General features: G+C 37.7%; 1 protein-coding gene and 1 long non-coding RNA gene across 6 annotated transcripts in view; one reads left to right on the top strand and one right to left on the bottom strand.

Moving 5' to 3' along the window:
- MYO3A (myosin IIIA) overlaps positions 1-18,701 on the bottom strand; it is a 372,796-nt gene that overhangs the window by 104,879 nt on the left and 249,216 nt on the right. For all 5 annotated transcript variants that reach the window (XM_072742032.1, XM_026013647.2, XM_072742058.1 and 2 more), the window contains 2 exons: positions 10,502-10,600; positions 10,299-10,413 (listed from right to left, as the gene is read on the bottom strand). In XM_072742032.1, the coding sequence (XP_072598133.1) occupies positions 10,299-10,413; positions 10,502-10,600 (214 nt within the window). The remainder of the gene's footprint in view (positions 1-10,298; positions 10,414-10,501; positions 10,601-18,701) is intronic.
- Positions 1-18,701, top strand: part of LOC112931123 (uncharacterized) — a 73,188-nt gene that overhangs the window by 45,591 nt on the left and 8,896 nt on the right. The window lies entirely within an intron of this gene.

The following is an 18,701-nucleotide window of genomic DNA, read 5'->3' as shown; positions in this document are numbered from 1 at the left end:
AAGTTACAGGATGGGTAACTATATCCAATAGCTGCTCTTTTATTTTTGTTTTTAAGACTGAAAAATTCTTGTAAGCCCAATTAGAGATTAGGACAGTAAGGCCAAATATATATGTATTTACGTGAAAGATAACACAACCAGAATAGATTAAAAGCATAAGAAAAAAGCATCGGTCATATCTTTGGTATCAGATATGATGATGATTTCTTAGGAAAGAACAGACAGCTACCCCCCCAAAAGATTTAAGTAGGTAATTATCATAGAAGAATCAGGTGATTTTAAAAAGGCCCAGGATCAGAGGCACACACAGCTCAGTTTTATTTAATCTTAACTCAAAGTTTTTTTAATAAATTTATTTTTTATTGGAGTTCAATTTGCCAGCATACAGAATAACACCCAGTGCTCATCCCATCAAGTGCCCACCTCAGTGCCTGCCACCCAGTCACCTCCACCCCCTGCCAACCTCCCCTTCCACCACCCCTAGTTCATTTCCCAGAGTTAGGAGTCTCTCATGTTCTGTCTCCCTTTCTGATATTTCCCATTTATTTTTTCTCCTTTCCCCTTTATTTTCTTTCACTATTTTTTTCTTTTTTAAAATTCCCCTAGCTATTCGGGGTCTTTTCTGATTCCACACAAATCTTAAAATAATTTGTTCTAACTCTCTGAAGAAAGTCCATGGTATTTTGATAGGGATTGCATTAAATGTGTAAATTGCCCTGGGTAACATTGACATTTTCACAATATTAATTCTGCCAATCCATGAGCATGGAATATTTTTCCATCTCTTTGTGTCTTCCTCAATTTCTTTCAGAAGTGTTCTATAGCTTTTAGGGTATAGATCCTTTACCTCTTTGGTTAGGTTTATTCCTAGGTATCTTATGCTTTTGGGTGCAATTGTAAATGGGATTGAATCCTTAATTTCTCTTTCTTCAGTCTCACTGTTAGTGTATAGAAATGCCACTGACTTCTGGGCATTGATTTTGTATCCTGCCACACTGCTGAATTGCTGTATGAGTTCTAGCAATCTTGGGGTGGAGGCTTTTAGGTTTTCTATGTACAGTATCATGTCATCTGCGAAGAGGGAGAGTTTGACTTCTTCTTTGCCAATTCGAATGCCTTTAATGTCTTTTTGTTGTCTGATTGCTGAGGCTAGGACTTCCAGTACTATGCTGAATAGCAGTGGTGAGAGTGGACATCCCTGTCTTGTTCCCGATCTTAGGGGAAAGGCTCCCAGTGCTTCCCCATTGAGAATGATATTTGCTGTGGGCTTTCTGTAGATGGCTTTTAAGATGTTGAGGAATGTTCCCTCTATCCCTACACTCTGAAGAGTTGTGATCAGGAATGGATGCTGTATTTTGTCAAATGCTTTCTCTGCATCTGTTGAGAGGATCATATAGTTCTTGTTTTTTCTCTTGCTGATATTATGAATCACATTATTGTTTTACGAGTGTTGAACCAGCCTTGCATCCTGGGAAAAAATTATACTTGGTCATGGTGAATAATCTTCTTGATTGTTTTACAAGTGTTGAACCAGCCTTGCATCCCAGGGATAAATCCTACATGGTAATGGTGAATAGTCTTCTTAATGTACTGTTGTATCCTATTGACTAGTATCTTGTTGAGAATTTTTGCATCCATGTTCATCAGGGATATTGGTCTCTAATTCTCCTTTATGGTGGGGTCTTTGTCTGGTTTTGGAATTAAGGTGATGCTGGCCTCATAGAACGAGTTTGGAAGTACTCCATTTCTTTGTATCTTTCCAAACAGCTTTAGTAGAATAGGTATGGTTTCTTCTTTAAACGTTTGGTAGAATTCTCCAGGGAAGCCATCTGGCCCTGGACTTTTGTGTCTTGGGAGGTTTTTGATGACTGCTTCAATTTCCTCCCTGGTTATTGGCCTGTTCAGATTCTCTATTTCTCCAGTTTTAGTTTTGGTAGTTTGTGGCTTTCCAGGAATGCGTCCATTTCTTCTAGATTGCCTAATTTATTGGCATAGAGCTGTTCATAATATGTTTATAAAATCGTTTGTATTTCCTTGGTGTTGGTAGTGATCTCTCCTTTCTCATTCATGGTTTTATTAATTTGAGTCTTCTCTCTCTTCTTTTTAATAAGGCTGGCTAATGGTTTATCTATCTTGTTAATTCTTTCAAAGAACCAACTCCTGGTTTTGTTGATCTGTTCCACAGATCTTGTGGTCTCGATTTCATTGAGTTCTGCTCGAATCTTTATTAACTCTCTTCTTCTGCTGGGTGTAGGATCTATTTGCTGTTTTTCTCTAGATCCTTTACGTGTAAGGTTAGCTTTTGTATTTGAGTTCTTTCCAGTTTTTGGATGGATGCTTGTATTGCGACGTATTTCCCCCTCAGGACTGCTTTTGCTGTATCCCAAAGGTTTTGAATGGTTGTATCTTCATTCTCATTAGTTTCCATGAATCTTTTTAATTCTTAATTTCCTGGCTGACCCTTTCATCTTTTAGCAGGATGGTCCTTAACATCCACATGTTTGAAGTCTTTCCAAACTTCTTGTTGTGATTTAGTTCTAATTTCAAGGCATTATGGTCTGAGAATATGCAGGGGATGATCCCAATCTTTTGGTATCGGTTAAGACCTGATTTGTGACCCAGTATGTGGTCTATTCTGGAGAAAGTTCCATGTGCACTTGAGAAGAATGTGTATTCAGTTGAGTTTGGATGTAAAGTTCTGTAGATATCTGTGAAATCCATCTAGTCCAGTGTATCATTTAAAGCTCTTGTTTCTTTGGATATGTTGTGCTTAGAAGACCTATCGAGTGTAGAAAGTGCTAGATTGAAGTCAGCAAGTATAAGTGTATTATTATCTAAGCATGTCTTAATTTTGGTTATTAATTGATTGATATATTTGGCAGCTCCCACATTCGGGGCATATATATTGATGATTAAGTCCTCTTGTTGGATAGATCCTTTAAGTATGATATAGTGTCCCTCTTCATCTCTCACTACAGTCTTCGGGGTAAATTTTAGTTTAGCTGATATAAGGATGGCTACCCCTGCTTTCTTTTGAGGACCATTTGAACGTTAAATGGTTCTCCAACCTTTTATTTTCAGGCTGTAGGTGTCCTTATGTCTAAAATGAATCTCTTGTTGACAGCAAATAGATGGGTCCTGCTTTTTTATCCAGTCTGACAGCCTGCGCCTTTTGATGGGGTCATTAAGCCCATTCACGTTCAGAGTTACTATTGACAGATATGAGTTTAGTGTCATCATGATACCTATTCAGTCCCTGTTTTTGTGCATTGTTCCACTGGACTTCTTCTTAAAGGGGAGAAATTTTAAGAGTCCTCCTTAAAATTTCTTGCAGAGCTGGTTTGGAGGTCACATATTCTTTCAGGTCCTGACTGTGTTGGAAGCTCTTTATCTCTCCTTTTATTCTGAATGAGAGCCTTGCTGGATAAAGTATTCTTGGCTGAATATTCTTCTCATTTAGGACCCTGAATATGTCCTGCCAGCCCCTTCTGGCTTGCCAGGTCTCTGTGTAGAGGTCTGCTGTTAATCTGATATTTCTCCCCATAAAAGTCAGGGATTTCTTGTCTCTTGCTGCTTTAAGGATCTTCTCTTTATATTTGGAATTTGCAAGCTTCACCTTTAAATATCGAGGTGTTGAATGGTTTTTATTGATTTTAGGGGGGGATCTCTCTATTTCCTGGATCTGAATGCCTGTTTCCCCTCCCAGATTAGGAAAGTTTTCAGCTATGATTTGTTCAAATATGTATTTGAACCTCTATATTCTGGACCTCTGTCACTTTCAGCGCCCTCGGGAACCCCAATTAAACATAGATTTTTCTTTCTCAGGCTGTCACTTATTTCCCTTAATCTATCCTCATGATCTTTTAATTGTTTTTCTCTTTTTTCCTCAGTTTCCCTCTTTGCCATCAACTTGTCTTCTATGTGACTCACTCATTCTTCCACCTTGTTAACCCTCATCGTTAGGATCTCTAGTTTGGATTGCATCTCATTTAATTGATTTTGTTTTCATTTAATTGATTTTTAATTTCTGCCTGATTAGCTCTAAATTCTGCCGTCATGAAGTCTCTTGAGTCCTTTATGCTTTTTTCTAGAGCCATCAGTAGCTTTATAATAGTGTTCTGAATTGGCTTTCTGACATTGAATTGTAATCCAAATTTTGTCACTCTGTGGGAGAGAGGACTGTTTCTGATTCTTTCTTTTGAGGTGAGGTTTTCCTTCTAGTCACTTTGCTCAGTGCAGAGTGGCAAAAAACAAGTTGTATTTGGAAAAGGAGAAAAAGAGAGAAGAGAAAGAAGAAAAGAAAAAAAAAAGAAAAAGAAATAAAGGGGAGGGAGCAAACAGAAATCAAAAAAAAAAAAAACAAAAACAAAGGGGAGTATCCTCTGATTCTGTATACTGTAAATCCCTCGACTTCCCCTGGAACTTTCCAGTGTTGCTTGGTCAATAATTTGTTTTTCCCCTGTCTGTCTAGCTGGTATTCTGGGGAAGGGGCCTGCTGTGCTGATTTTTAGGTGTTAGCACTTGGGGGGAGCTGCTCAGCCCCTGCCTGGTGCAGGGCTCAGTGAGTCATGTTTATCCTGTTTATCCAGTGAGGCCACTGTGAGGCTCAGTGGGGGTTGTTTACCCTGTGAGGCTGCAGGAGGAACAACCACAGTGGCGGCAGCCAGCTCTGGAGCCCTGGAGTCAGCTCCCTCAGTAACTACAGAGCTCTGGGTCTGCAGGGGCCTTGATGCTCCGGGGGCGGGGCCTCTGATCTGCTCAGCTCCGGGCAGGTGTGTCCTTGCTCTCCTGGGCCCTCCTGGCCTCTGCCTGTCCCGGGGGGAGGTCAGATCCTGGGCTGTGTCCCCGGTGCCCTGTGCTCCCGGGCCTGCACTGGATTCGCGCTCCCAGCCTGGCAGTCCCCTCTCTGTAGAGCCGCAGCCTGAGCCCCTCTGAGCTGCTCCAGGGTCCAGCCGCTCGGGCTGCAGCCCTTTAGGGAGCTCGGCTGTGGGGTGTGGTTCACTCTCCCCAGGGCGCAGGTGCTCTGTTAGTGTTCCTGGGAGCCTGACGGCATCCCCGCCCCTCTTGGGATCCTGCTCTAACTCCCCCTTGGATGCCTTTTGTTTCTTTATTTCTTTTTTCCCCATCTTCCTACCTTGATAGAAGTGTGAACTCTTCTCACTGTAGCATTCTAGTTGTTCTCTCTTTAAATCTCAGGCTGAATTCGTATATTTTCAGGATGATTTGAAGGTTATCTAGGTAACTTGGTGGGGACAGGTGACTTGGGGACCCTACTCTTCCGCCATCTTGCCCCACCCCTCTCTTAACTCAAAAAAATTTTTTTTTATGATAGTCACACACAGAGAGAGAGAGAGAGAGAGAGAGGCAGAGACACAGGCAGAGGGAGAAGCAGGCTCCATGCACCGGAAGCCCGACATGGGACTTGATCCCGGGTCTCCAGGATCGCGCCCTGGGCCAAAGGCAGGCGCTAAACCACTGCACCACCCAGGGATCCCCTTAACTCAAATTTTTAAAGACCACTGTTGCCCAATCTTCTCAGATGATAGGAATAAGTTGGGGTGCTTATAAAAGTTCCCAGATGAATATGTCTCTTCCTTGGATATTCTTAGGTCCTACACTTGGATAGGACCCAAGTATCTGTTTCCAGGTGTCTTATGTCTACAGAGAGACTGAGAACTAATTTTAACTCTGATTTAAACTTTTTAAAAAAGATTTATTTTTGAGAGAGAGCATGTGCACAAGTGTGCCTGCATGAGTAGGGGAGGAACAGAGGAGCAGAAGAGGAAGAGAATCTCAGACTCAGTGGTACTGAGTGGGGAGCTGGATGCAAGACTGGATCTCAGGACTCTGAGATCATGACCTGAGATGAAACCAAGAGTCACTGACTGAGCCACCCAAGCACCCCTCTGATTTAAACATTTCTAGGCAAAGAAAAAAGATTAAAAAGTTCACTGATAAGCCTTTAATATACAAATCTGATCAAGATATAAAAGAAAACTAAAACAATAGATAAATTCCATTGTTATATATATAGATGCAAAAATTCTAAATAAAACACCAAGACATGAAATCCAGAAATCTGCCAAAAGAGAAGTACTATTTGATTACATTAGATTTATTCCAGAAATGTAAGGACACTTATATATTAAAGAAGTCTATCAACATAATAAGTGATATCAACAAGCTGCTACAGAAAAATATGACTATGTCAATTGATGATAAAAAGACATTTGATAAAATTCTCCAGGATTCCTAATAACTGCCCTATGCAAAGCAATAATAAAAGGAAATTATTGTGATAAATGCTCTTTATCAGAAATAAGAGCAAAACACTAAAACCATTTTATTTAAAATCAGAAAGGAGAGAAGGAGGCAAGTTATAATCATTAGTAAATAATACTGACTTACACTCTAAGTCCTAGATGCTCTAAGTACACAAAAGAATAAAATATATAACAGGAAAGAAGTATAAAACTATTCTTTTTGCTGATGACACGATTATATATTTACAAAAGTCTACTAGCAGAAAAAATATTTAGAATGGCACCAAAAACCATGACCTGGTTAGAAAAAAACCTAAAAATAAAGCTTAAGTTCCAGATAAATAAGACTATAAATTGTTAGAAACCAAAACAACATCTAAACAAATGGAAAAGCATGTCATGATCTGGAATGAGAAGACATAAATAACATCATAAAAATGACAATGCCCCAAAAGTTAATATATAAATTTAATATAATTCTCCTTAAATTTCAGCTGGGGGTTTGAGAATCAAATAGGTTGATCTTAAAGTTTATATGGAAAAACAAATGCCAGACAATAACTAAGGCAGGTATTGAAAAGAAGAAACTGAAACATGCCTTTCTTGGTAGAGATGCCTTTCTAAAAATATAGTATCGAACCACCATAAACAAGTCAACAGAATATTGATAGCAAGACAGAAACATAGACTGGTGGATAAAACAGAGACTCAGAAAGAGATTCCATGCTATATAAGACTTTAATATAAAAGAAGTCAATCCAGTAGGCAAAGGGTATAGTCTTGAAGTGAGGCATGACTGGCTCTCCACAGGGAAGAAAATAAAAATGATGCCCCATTTGGCATTATGTAAAAAATAAATTACAAATGGATTAAATAAATTAATACATTAAATATACTTTTTAAAACTTTAAAAAAAATCTAGGAGACTACATGTATGATTCAGACAAAGGGGAGAATTTTCAAACCAAGACTAGAACCCAGATATTATTAAACTTGTCTGAATATACGAAAATCAAAACCCCATTTTTATATGATAAAAGATATGATAAAAAGTAAGTATGTCACAGGGGTGCCCAGGTGGCTCAGTCAGTTAAGGTCTGACTCTTGGTTTCAGCTCAGGACATGATCCTGATCAGGGTTGTGAGATCGAGCCCTGTGTTGAGCAGTGCAGAGTCTGCTTGTGATTCTCTTTCTCCCTCTCACTTTGCCCCCCTCCCTGCTTGAGTGCACACACTCCCTCATATAAATAAATAAATACATATCTTTAAAAAAAAGTAAGTATGTCATGGACAAGCCATACAACTGAAAATATATTTATAATACAAATGACAAAAAATATGTCTATAATGTTCAATGAGAACTTACAGATTGACATAAAACATAGAAATGGCTCAATACATAAATAAATATGCAATTCATAAAAAAACAAACCCAAGTAGCCAGCAAACAAATGGAAAGATATTCAGATTCACTATTAATCAAGGATATGCAAACTCAAAATGAGGTACTTATACCCATAGATTAACAAATATTTAAAAAACTACAACACATGGCAGAGAGGGTGATGGGGTGGGTACTCACACATTGCTGGGTGGAAATATGAAGTGTTTCATAGTTGTTAGAAGGCAGTGTTGCAATTCATATTCAAATTTAAAATACACACATCCTTTGACCCAGCAATCTTACCACTAGGGATATATTCCATAGAAATCAAAGCACCAGGAAATGAAGGCATATTTTGGCTTTGCTCAGAATGACAAAGATCTGGAAACATTAAGAATTGTATGCCTCCTCAATCTGAATAGCAGAATAAATTATGGTGGTACATACCATGGGATACTATGTTACCTTTAAGAGAAATGATTTAGTGCTAGATGACTAGATGACTTGAAGGGATTTCTGCAGGGTATCGCCAAGTGAGAGAAACCAGGCATAGAAAAGTGTGTGTAATATAATGCCATATTAATAAAACAATGACCATCCCCCCCCCCCCAGAGTCGTGTACATGTACACATGTGTATGTAGTGTCTACAAAGAGCGTTTTATGTGCAGGGAGACAAATAGGAAATAATGGAGTATATATGCTGAGTTGTTAACATCCACTTGCTGGGGAAAGAGAAAGAGCAGATATCGATGGAAGGAGTGAAATGGGAAAGTTTCAAAAGCCTGCACTGGAAAGTGACAAGCTTATCCTCAAATTCACATAGAAATTCCAGAGACCCAAAACAATCTTGCAAAAGAAGAACAAAGTTGGAGGAATCATACTGACCAATTTCAAAACATATTACAAAGCCACAGTAATCAAGACAACATGGTACTAGCATAAACACAGAGAAGTCATTATAATAGAATTGAGAGTTCAGAAATAAATCTCTACATTTATACATTTATGGTCAACCAATTTTCAACAAGGAGGCCAAAACCAATCAATGGGGATGGAAGAGTCTGTAACAAGTGGTTGTGGTACAACTGAATATATATGAGCAAAAGAAGCTACCTCAGACGTAAAAATTAACTCAAAGAGGAACAGCGATCTATATGTAAGAGTGAAAACTATACAACTCTTTGAAGAAAACTAAGGCAAAAATATCTGTGACTTTGGATTAGACAAGAGTTTCTTATCTGACACCAAAATCACAAGAAACAAAAGAAAAAAGAGGTAAATCAGACATCATAAAAATTAAAAATGTGTACAATTCAAAGGACACTGAAGAAAGGAAAAAGAATAAATGGGAGAAGATTTTTGCAAATAATGTATCTGGTAAGGGATTTGTATTTACAACATAAATAATTCTTTCAACTCAATAATAAAACACAACCCCCATTTTTTTAAAAAAGGTAAAGGATGTAAATAGATATTTCTTCAAAAAAGATATATAGATGACCATTAAGTACATATAAAGAAGTTTAGGGTCATAAGTCATTAGGGAAACACAAACCAAAACCACAGTGAGATACATTTACACACTAGGATGGCTCTCATAAAAAAGACAGATGACATTAAGGGATTAAGGGTTGGGGAAGATATGGAGAAATTGGAACCTACATACACTGCTGGTTAAATGAGTGTAAAACAGTGCAGCTGCTTTGGAAAACAGTCTAGGAGTTCCTCAAAAGGTTAAACAGTGTTACCCAATGATCCAGTAGTTCTGCTCCTAGTTATATATCAAGGAGAAATGAACACTTATGTCCACGTAAAAAAAAATTATACATGAATATTCATAGCAGCATTATTCATAATAGCCCCCAAATGGAAACAACCCAAATGTCTACCAACTGATGAATGGATAAATAACATGAGGTATATCCGCAAAATGAAATACTATTCAACAATGAAAAGCACTAAAGTACTGATAGATGCTACAATATGAAAACATTAGTATGTGGAAGGAGAGAAGCCAGCCACAAAGGATGACACATTGCATCACTCTGTTCATGGAACTGTCCAGAATAAAAAGACCTATGGTGATAGAAAGCAGAGATTGGGTAGGGATGAAGAGGAACTCCTACTAATTGCTAGCATGTTTCTTTTGAGGGTGACACCTTAGAGCATGAAGATATTCTAAAATGATTATGGTGATGGATGCACAACTCTGGGAATAAACTAAAAGTCATTAAAATGTACACTTAACATGGCTGACTTGTATGGTATGTAAATGACATCTTAATAAAGTTGTATTAAAAAACTGCACTAAAAAAAGACTGCACTAAGAAAGAATGTCATATGCTCCCATTTATGCATTTATGTAAAATGTTAAATATATGTGGGAGATGCAAATATAAGTGAAAGGATAAGAACAAAACCAAATTCAATTATATGTCAAGACTACTGTTTCTTTTTGTATAAATATTGTAATATTCTAGTAAATATTCTTGTTATTTCATAAGGTTGTTTCAGTAATTAAAAGGATAATTCACATAAAACACTTGGCACAACACCGGGCATAGATTAATCACTCAATAAATGCCAATTCTTACCATTAGTGATGACAAAAAGATACTTCCTAAAGAGGTTCAAATGTCTTTCATACTTACCTCCATTGTAAAACCTATGACTTTGAAACATTGCTCAATTAATTCATATTGGGATTTATAAAAACTATTATTCATCATGTCCTGTACTGTTCTGAGGTGGTCATTTTGTAGGTATCTGAAAAAAATAGGAAAAGATGGGTCAAAATCTAAAGTTCAATCGAAAGTGAAAATATTACTTATAAAAGTACCATCTGCCAGGTTACCTGGGAGGCTTATTTTCAGGCAATCTGTAATGGGCTAGTTTCTTCTTTTCAGCTAATCCAGCATAGATGTAGTAAAAAATATGAAAATTTTTTTCTCCGCTGAAAAAATAAGATATTTTCGTAAGATGATTAGTAAGGATATTTACTAACTGTTAAAATTACCTGGCAATATAATTATCAGAACAACAACTATGAGTGCTACCGTGGGGCTCCAAGAGTACTGGACTTTGGCTTTTTATTGTTGTTATTATTTTCAACAACCACTGTCATTAAATTCCAGACACTGCTCAGCACTTTATATGAATCATTCAATGCACATTTGTGAGTGATGACCAGGCATTGTTCTAGATACTGGAAATGTAGCAGGAGTAAAACAGTCAACAACTCTAAACTCTTGGGTTTTACATGCCAGTGGGAGCAGAGAGAAAAAGAAACATTTTTATGATGATACACCAGATGGTCAGAAGTGCTACATTATCTCATTTACCTGCCACAACACCCTAGTTACTCATAGGATTCCAAGGCTTAGAGGTGGTACCATTCTCCCCTCGGGTCACAGTTGATGGCTAAACCAGTTTTAAACCAGGGCTGTTTAACTCTGAAGCCTAAATCTTTAACCACCTTGTTAACTGCCTTTCAGGGGCTCAGTTTTCTCTCTTGCATGAGAAATCTTTCTCTGTAGCCTATGTATAAACAACATTCCCAGATTCTGCAATAAATCAAATAAGGGAGTAATAGCAACAATGTATGCTTATGCATACATGTAATAAATATACATGTTTATATATGCTGTGTATGCTTATATGTGATCAAATCAACAATAGCAATGATACAAGGGACTGGAGAGTGAAATTAGGGTTATTTTGTTATTATAAGGTGCTGACTATAGTGTTATTTGGAGGTAGATTAGTGGTAAATATGCATTGAAAACTCTAAGGCAACCACTAAGAAAGTGAAAAAAGAAGTATCACTGAAATATGTTAAGAAAGGAGAGAGAGTGGAATTATAGAGAAAGCTTAATTGAAACCACAAAAAGAGTGGGAGACCAAAATAGGAAGAAAGAACATGGGCAACAATTAGAAAACAGTAAAAAATATAGATATTAATCCAACTGTATCAGTAATCAGTTTGAACATCAGTGGTCTAATTGCAACAATTAAAAGACAAAAATTGTCAGAAAGATTTAAAAAACAAGATCTCTACTTATGTTGTCTGCAAGAAACTCACTTTAAATATAGAGACACATATTGATTAAAAATAAATGGATAAGGGATCCCTCGGTGGCTCAGCGGTTTAGCGCCTGCCTTTGGCCCAGGGCGTGATCCTGGAGTCCCGGGATCGAATCCCACATCGGGCTCCTGCATGGAGCCTGCTTCTCCCTCTGCCTGTGTCTCTGCCTCTCTCTGTGTGTGTCTTTCATGAATAAATTTTTAAAAAATGGATAAAGAAAAATATACCATGCTAACACTAATCAAAAGAAAGGAGAAGCCACCTAGGTGGCTCAGTGGTTGAGTGTGTCTGTCTTTGGCTCAGGTGGTAATCCCGAGGTCCTGGGATTGAGTCTTGCATCAGGCTCCCCAAGGGGGAGCCTGCTTCCTCTTCTCCCTATGTCTCTGCCTCTCTCTCTGTGTCTCTCATGAATAAATAAGTAAAATCATAAAAAAAGAAGAAGAAAGCAGGAGCAACTATATTCATTTCATATAGAGCAGACTTCAAGGAAGTTATCAGGGATTAAGAAATGTATTTATATAATGATAAAGGGTTCAAGTCTCCAAGAGACATAATAATCCTTAATTTTTATGAGCATAACAGTAGGAGCATGAAACTATGTGAGGCAAAAACTGACAGAACTGCAAAGAGAAATAGAAGAATCCGCTATTATAGCTGGGAACTTCAACACATGTCTCTCAGAAATGGACAGATCCAGCAGGCAAAAAATCAGTAAGGACACAGTTGAACATAACAATATCAATCAATTGGATATAACTGACACCCTCTAGACTAAATCCTCCCAAAATAGCAGAATTCACATTCTTCTTAAGATCATATGGAACATCCACCAGGAAAGACCACATCTTAGGCCATAAAACACACCTTAACAAATTAAAAATAACTGACATCTAATTTCTGCTCTTAAACACCAATGGAATAAAATTAGAAATCAGTAACAGAAAGATAACTAGAAAATTTCAAAATATGTGAAGTTTGAACAATTCAGTTCTAAGTAACACATGGGTCAAAAGATAAATATTAAAAGAAATTTTAAAATATTTTGAACTAGATGAGAATGAAACCATAACTTACCAAAATTTGTGGGATATAGTGAAAGTAGTGTTTAGAGGGAAATTTATAGCCTTGAATGACTATATTAAAACAAAGATCTAAAACCAATCCAAGTTTTTTTTAGAAAACTAGAAAATGAGCAAATTAAATCCAAAGCAAGCAGAAGAAAAGAGATAATATGAAATAGAGCAGAAATCAATGAAATTAGAAGCCAGAAATCAGTAGAGAAAAATCAACAAAACCAAAAGCATTTAAAAAAAATGATCAATAAGCTTCTAGATAGGCTAAGGAAAAAAAAGAGGACAAAAATTACTAATATAAGAAATAATAGAAGAGATATCATTACAGGCCCATGGAAATTAAAAGGATAATAAAAGAATACTACAAGCAACTCCATCCCAGATGAAATGGACCAATTCTCTGAAAGATCCAATTTGCCAAAACTCATACAAGAAGAAATAGAAGAGGCTCAAAATCTATTAAAGAAATTGAATCAATAATTAATAATCTTCCAAAATAGAAAGCTCCAGTCCCACATGGGTTCACTGTTGAATTATGCCAAATATTTTGTTTAATTCTATTTATTCATGAAAGACACACAGAGAAAGAGAGGCAGAGACACAGGCAGAGGGAGAAGCAGGCTCCATGCAGTGAGCCCGATATGGGACTCGATCCCAGGACTCCAAGATCATGACCTGAGCTGAAGGGTGACACTCAAGCACTGAGCCACCCAGGCGTCCCATGCCAAACTTTCAATGTAGAACTTATACCAATTCTCTACAGTCTCTTTCAGTAGATGCAAAATGAATATTTAACTTGTTTGATGCGGCCAGCATTATCCTAATACCAAATCAAATAAAGATACCGTAAGAAAACTATGGACCAGTAGGTCCCATGAACCTAGATGAAAAAATCCTCAACAATACGTTAGCAAATTGAATCCAGCAATGACTAAACAGAATGAAATACCACGACCAAATGGGATCTACCCCAGGTATATATGGCTGTTTCAACATTCAAAAATCAATCCATGTAATCCACCATACCAATAGGCTAGAAAAGAAAAAAACACATGATCATACCACTAGAAGCAGAAAAAGCATTTGACAAAATCCAACAACCATTCATGACAAAAACTCTCAGTAAAATAGTAATACAGGGGAACTTCCTCAACTTGGTAAAGAATGTCTATAAAAACTACTTAATGGTGAGAAGCAATGTTTTCACACTAAGATCAAGAACAAGGCAAAGATGTCCCCTCTTACCACTTGTTTTCAACAATGTACTGGAAGTCCTAACTCATGCATATAGTTTGAGAGGGGAGAAATAAAACTGTCTTTCTTTACAGATGAGATTATCATCTATATAGAAAAAACTTAAAAAACTGACCAAAAACCTCTTTTTTAAAAATTTTTATTTATTTATTCATACACACACACACACACACACACACACACACACACACACGGGGGGGGGGGGGGCGGGCAAAGAGACAGGCAGAGGTAGAAGCAGGCTCCATACAAGGAGCCTGATGTGGGACTCGATCCCGGGTCTCCATGATCACGCCCTGGGCCGAAGGCGGTGCTAAACTGCTGAGCCACCCAGGCTGCCCCCAAAACCTCTTTGAACTAATAAGCAATTATAGCAAGTCTGCAGGATACAGGTTAACATATACAAGTCAATCCCACTCAAAATCCTAGCAAGTTATTTTGTGGATACTGACATTCAGATTCTAAAGTTTATATGGAGAAGCAAAAGACCCAGAATAGCCAACATAATATTGAAGGAAAAGAAAAAGTTTAAAGGACTGACACTGCCTGATTTCAAGATTTTACATAAAACTATGGTAATCAAGATAGTATAGTATTGATCAAAAAAAAAAAAAGACAAATATATCAAAGAGGGCCAAGAGCATTACAATGAAGCAGACAAATGGACATCCACATGACAAAAAAAAAAAAAAAAGGAATCTAAACACACACCTTTCACAAAAAAAAAAATTCATAGACCTATAAAACTCTTAGAAGATCAACTAAGAAAAACTAGCTGATGGTGGATATGGTGATGACTTTTTAGATGCAAAACCAAAGCCATGGTCTGTGAAAGATAAACTGGACTTCATTCAAATTAAAAACTTCTCTATAAAACATATTTTCAAGAGAATGGGAAGATAAGCCAGACTGGGAGAAAATATTTATAAAAGATACATCTGATAAAGGACTGTGATTCAAAATATATAAAGAACTTTAAAAACTCAACAAGAAAACAACCTAATTAAAAAGTGGACCTCACTGAAGAAGATATACAGATGGCAAATGAGTATATGAAAAGATGCTCCACATCATATTCATTAGGGAAATGCAGATAAAATCACAAGGAAGGGACGCCTTGGTGGCTCAGTGCTTGAGCATCTGCCTTTGGCTCAGGGCATGATCCCGGAGTCCCGGGATCAAGTCCCGTATCAGGCTCCCTAGATGGAAACTGCCTCTCCCTCTGCCTATGTCTCTGCCTCTCTTTCTGTGTGTCTCTCATGAATAAATAAATAAAACCTTTTTTAAAATTTAAAAAAAATAAAAATCACAAGGAAATATCACTCTATATCTATTTACCCAAAGGAGTTGAAAACAGGTTCACACAAAAACCTGTGCAGGATATTTGTAGAAGTTTTATTCTTAATTGCTAAAACTTGAAGCAATCGAGAAGTTCTTAGCAGGTAAATGAATAAATAAACTGTGGTACATCCAGACAATGGAATATTAATTCGGCGCTAAAAAAGTAATGACCTATCAGGACATGAAAAGACATGGAGAAATTTTAAGCATATGCCACTAGGTGAAAGAAGTCAATCTGCAAAAAGCAAAGCTACGGAGACAGTAAGATAGATGATCAGTGGTTGCCGGAAGTTGGGGGAAGTAAGGATGACTATGCAGAGCAGAAAAGACTTTTTAGGCAGTAAAAGTACTCATATACAATACTCCTATAGTAGATACTTGCCATGCATTTGTCCAAAGTCAAAGAAAGTACACCACCAGGAGTGACTCTTATTGTAAACTCCACCGTTTGGGTCATTACAATGTGTCAGTGTAGTTTCAAATGTAGCACTCTAGTGTGGGATGTTGATAATAGGCGAGGTTAGGCATGTATGGGGTAGGAATGTATCTGTACCTTCCTCAATCTCACTCAAAATCCCACTGACTTCCTCAGTCTCTCTTTGTGTGTGTCTCTCTTTTGCTGTGAACCTAAAACTGCTGTAAAAAATAAAGTCTTAAAATTTTCCTAGGTCTTCTCTTCCTGCATGCAATATAATTTCAGTTGAGATAGAAATTTTACCTTTGTTCTCTTTCCAAATTTTATTTATTCTTTTGGTACACAGTTTTCCTAAGAAACAAAGATGAACATATCCACATGCATTTACTTCTCCAATGATGCAGTAAAAAATATTTGGACTTACAGGGTATCTGTGGCTTTATCTTATAATCTCTAGCTTTATTTCAAGGTTCTGCCAAAAACTATTACAAGAATAATTTTTACAGAAGCTCATTTTGGGCTCCAACACACAATTCATGCTGGTTTAAAATAACATGGCTGGGATCCCTGGGTGGCGCAGCGGTTTGGCGCCTGCCTTTGGCCCAGGGCGCGATCCTGGAGACCCGGGATCGAATCCCACATCAGGCTCCCGGTGCATGGAGCCTGCTTCTCCCTCCGCCTGTGTCTCTGCCTCTCTCTCTCTCTCTGTGACTATCATAAATAAATAAAAAATTTAAAAAAATACTTAAAAAAAAAATAAAATAAAATAACATGGCTAAACATTTGATATTTGTGCTTCATCAATCCCTATTTAAGATGCTTTATTTGGTCTTAAACAAATAAAAATACAAAGGTGTGCAACTTGATGAAATGATTAATGTGGATTCCTACTCTTCCTTGTTAGTATTTCCGAAAGAAGGAAAACATTTTGAAAGAAAAAAGTAATACTGCTTTTGATTAGTATGCATTCTGGGTTGAGATTGTTCCCTGAGTGTGGGAGGGCATAATATCACCCCGCCATGGAAGACAGTTCAAATGCCCAGAAAATACAAATCTTTCAAAAGTTTGAGCCCAAGGGAACAGGGCTTGAGATAAAATAGCAGCAGAGGAAGGGAAAGCAGAGTTGTGAAAACCAATGTAATAATTGATTCACAAGTATTTAGACATGTGGAGTGAAGGAAGGGTCAGAGGCTTCATATAAATGGAGGAGGATGGTTTCCTTACCCCCAAAAATGATCACAGGAAAATAAAGACGTTTAGGACAATGCATATTCAGTCAAAATTATATGGTAGCAGGACAGTTAGGTACTTGGATAGATTCAGAGACGAATCAACGTCAGAGAGAAAAAAATCAGAGAAGTAGGAAAGGAATCAGGAAAATCTAGTCAGGCAGCCAAAGACAGGTGACCTTTTCAAGCAAAGGGTGGTCCATAGACTCAGATGTTGAAGTGAGGACCAGCATGTCCTTCAGAATGGAGGTCCCCAGTCATTTCTTGTACAGTGAGCAGTGATATTTCAATGAACACCAACATTGTACATGAGAAGGTTAGAACAAAGCTAAAAGTTTACTTCTTGTCTTTTATCACCACAAAATAATAAAAGTTCTCTAAGACTGGCATAGCACATACTTTAGTTTGCTTTGTTCTAATGAAATCACTTTGATTGCCCTATGTGTCACACCTTTAATGCTTAAACGATGCAGTGTATAATTAGAGATGTGAGTCATAAATGTAGACACACAAAATTGGTGGTTTTCTCTTTAATTATCAGTTTACATTTACTGAGAATTATAATTTGACAGGGCCTGGAGATGCTATAGGAAACACACTGACCTTCAGTTGGATAAACAATCAGAGAATTAAAGAAACAGGAAAAGAAGATACTGCCAATAATTACCCATATCTTACCCTAACTACATCAAAACTGCATTTGAGACAGAGGACCATAGCATCTCATACATGTTCATATGACCAGTGGTTCCCAGGTCAGAATGGCTACGGGGAAATGTAGGGTCTCAGCAAGTTACAAATATTTCTCTGACTCTGACCGTACCCCTAATTGGGAATCTTCCTTAGAGTTCCACTCAGCCATTTGCAGGAAGGTCCTCAGGGCTATCTCACGTGTGTTCACCTGCTCTGGCCCCTGAGATCACCTATGCAGCCAAGACCTCTAACATTCTCAAAACTGTGGCAAAGTTCTCAGAAGGGGGGCACCTGGGTGGCTCAGTGGTTTAGCATCTGCCTTCAGCTCAAGTCGTGATCCCAGGGTGCTGGGATAGAGTCCTGCATCAGGCTCCCCATTGGGGGAGTCTGCTTCTCCCTCTGCCTGTGTCTCTGTCTCTGTGTGCGTGTGTCTCTCATGAATGAATAAATAAAATCTTTAAAAAAAAAGAAAAAAACCCACAAAGGTCTCACAAAACCTTTGAATCACTGACAAAGTGGCGAGCAAGAAGGCTTGGAAAGCCAATAATGCAGCTTTGTCTTCATAAGGCCTCATAGGATATTCAGGAAACAGTGCTTTTCATTTTTAATTTTTAATTCCAGCTTCCTCCACCAAGATTCCTTCCTCCAAGACACATGGTCTCCTCAATTCTTCTCCCTTGCCCCCTACCTGCTCACAATGAACTCAATGCTTACTTTACACAGAGACTAGAAACCATCAAGTAAGTAATCAGCAAGCTTTGCTTCAAAGCATACATTATCCAGAAGACTGAGCTGCTTTACTGGAGGAATCCTATCTCATTCAGCATTATATTTCCTGTGCCTATTACAGTTCTTGGCACATAGTTGGCATTCAGCAAATATTTGCCAAAAGGATGGATAAATGGATGGATAGATGAATGAATGGATGAATGAATGGTAGACTTTGGAGTCAGATAGAGACATGGGTT

Source organism: Vulpes vulpes, chromosome 2, assembly GCF_048418805.1.
Source record: "Vulpes vulpes isolate BD-2025 chromosome 2, VulVul3, whole genome shotgun sequence".
Classification (NCBI taxonomy): Eukaryota; Metazoa; Chordata; class Mammalia; order Carnivora; family Canidae; genus Vulpes; species Vulpes vulpes.
The sequence above is the reverse complement of the archived record's forward strand: the minus strand, read 5'-3'. Positions and strand labels throughout refer to the sequence as shown.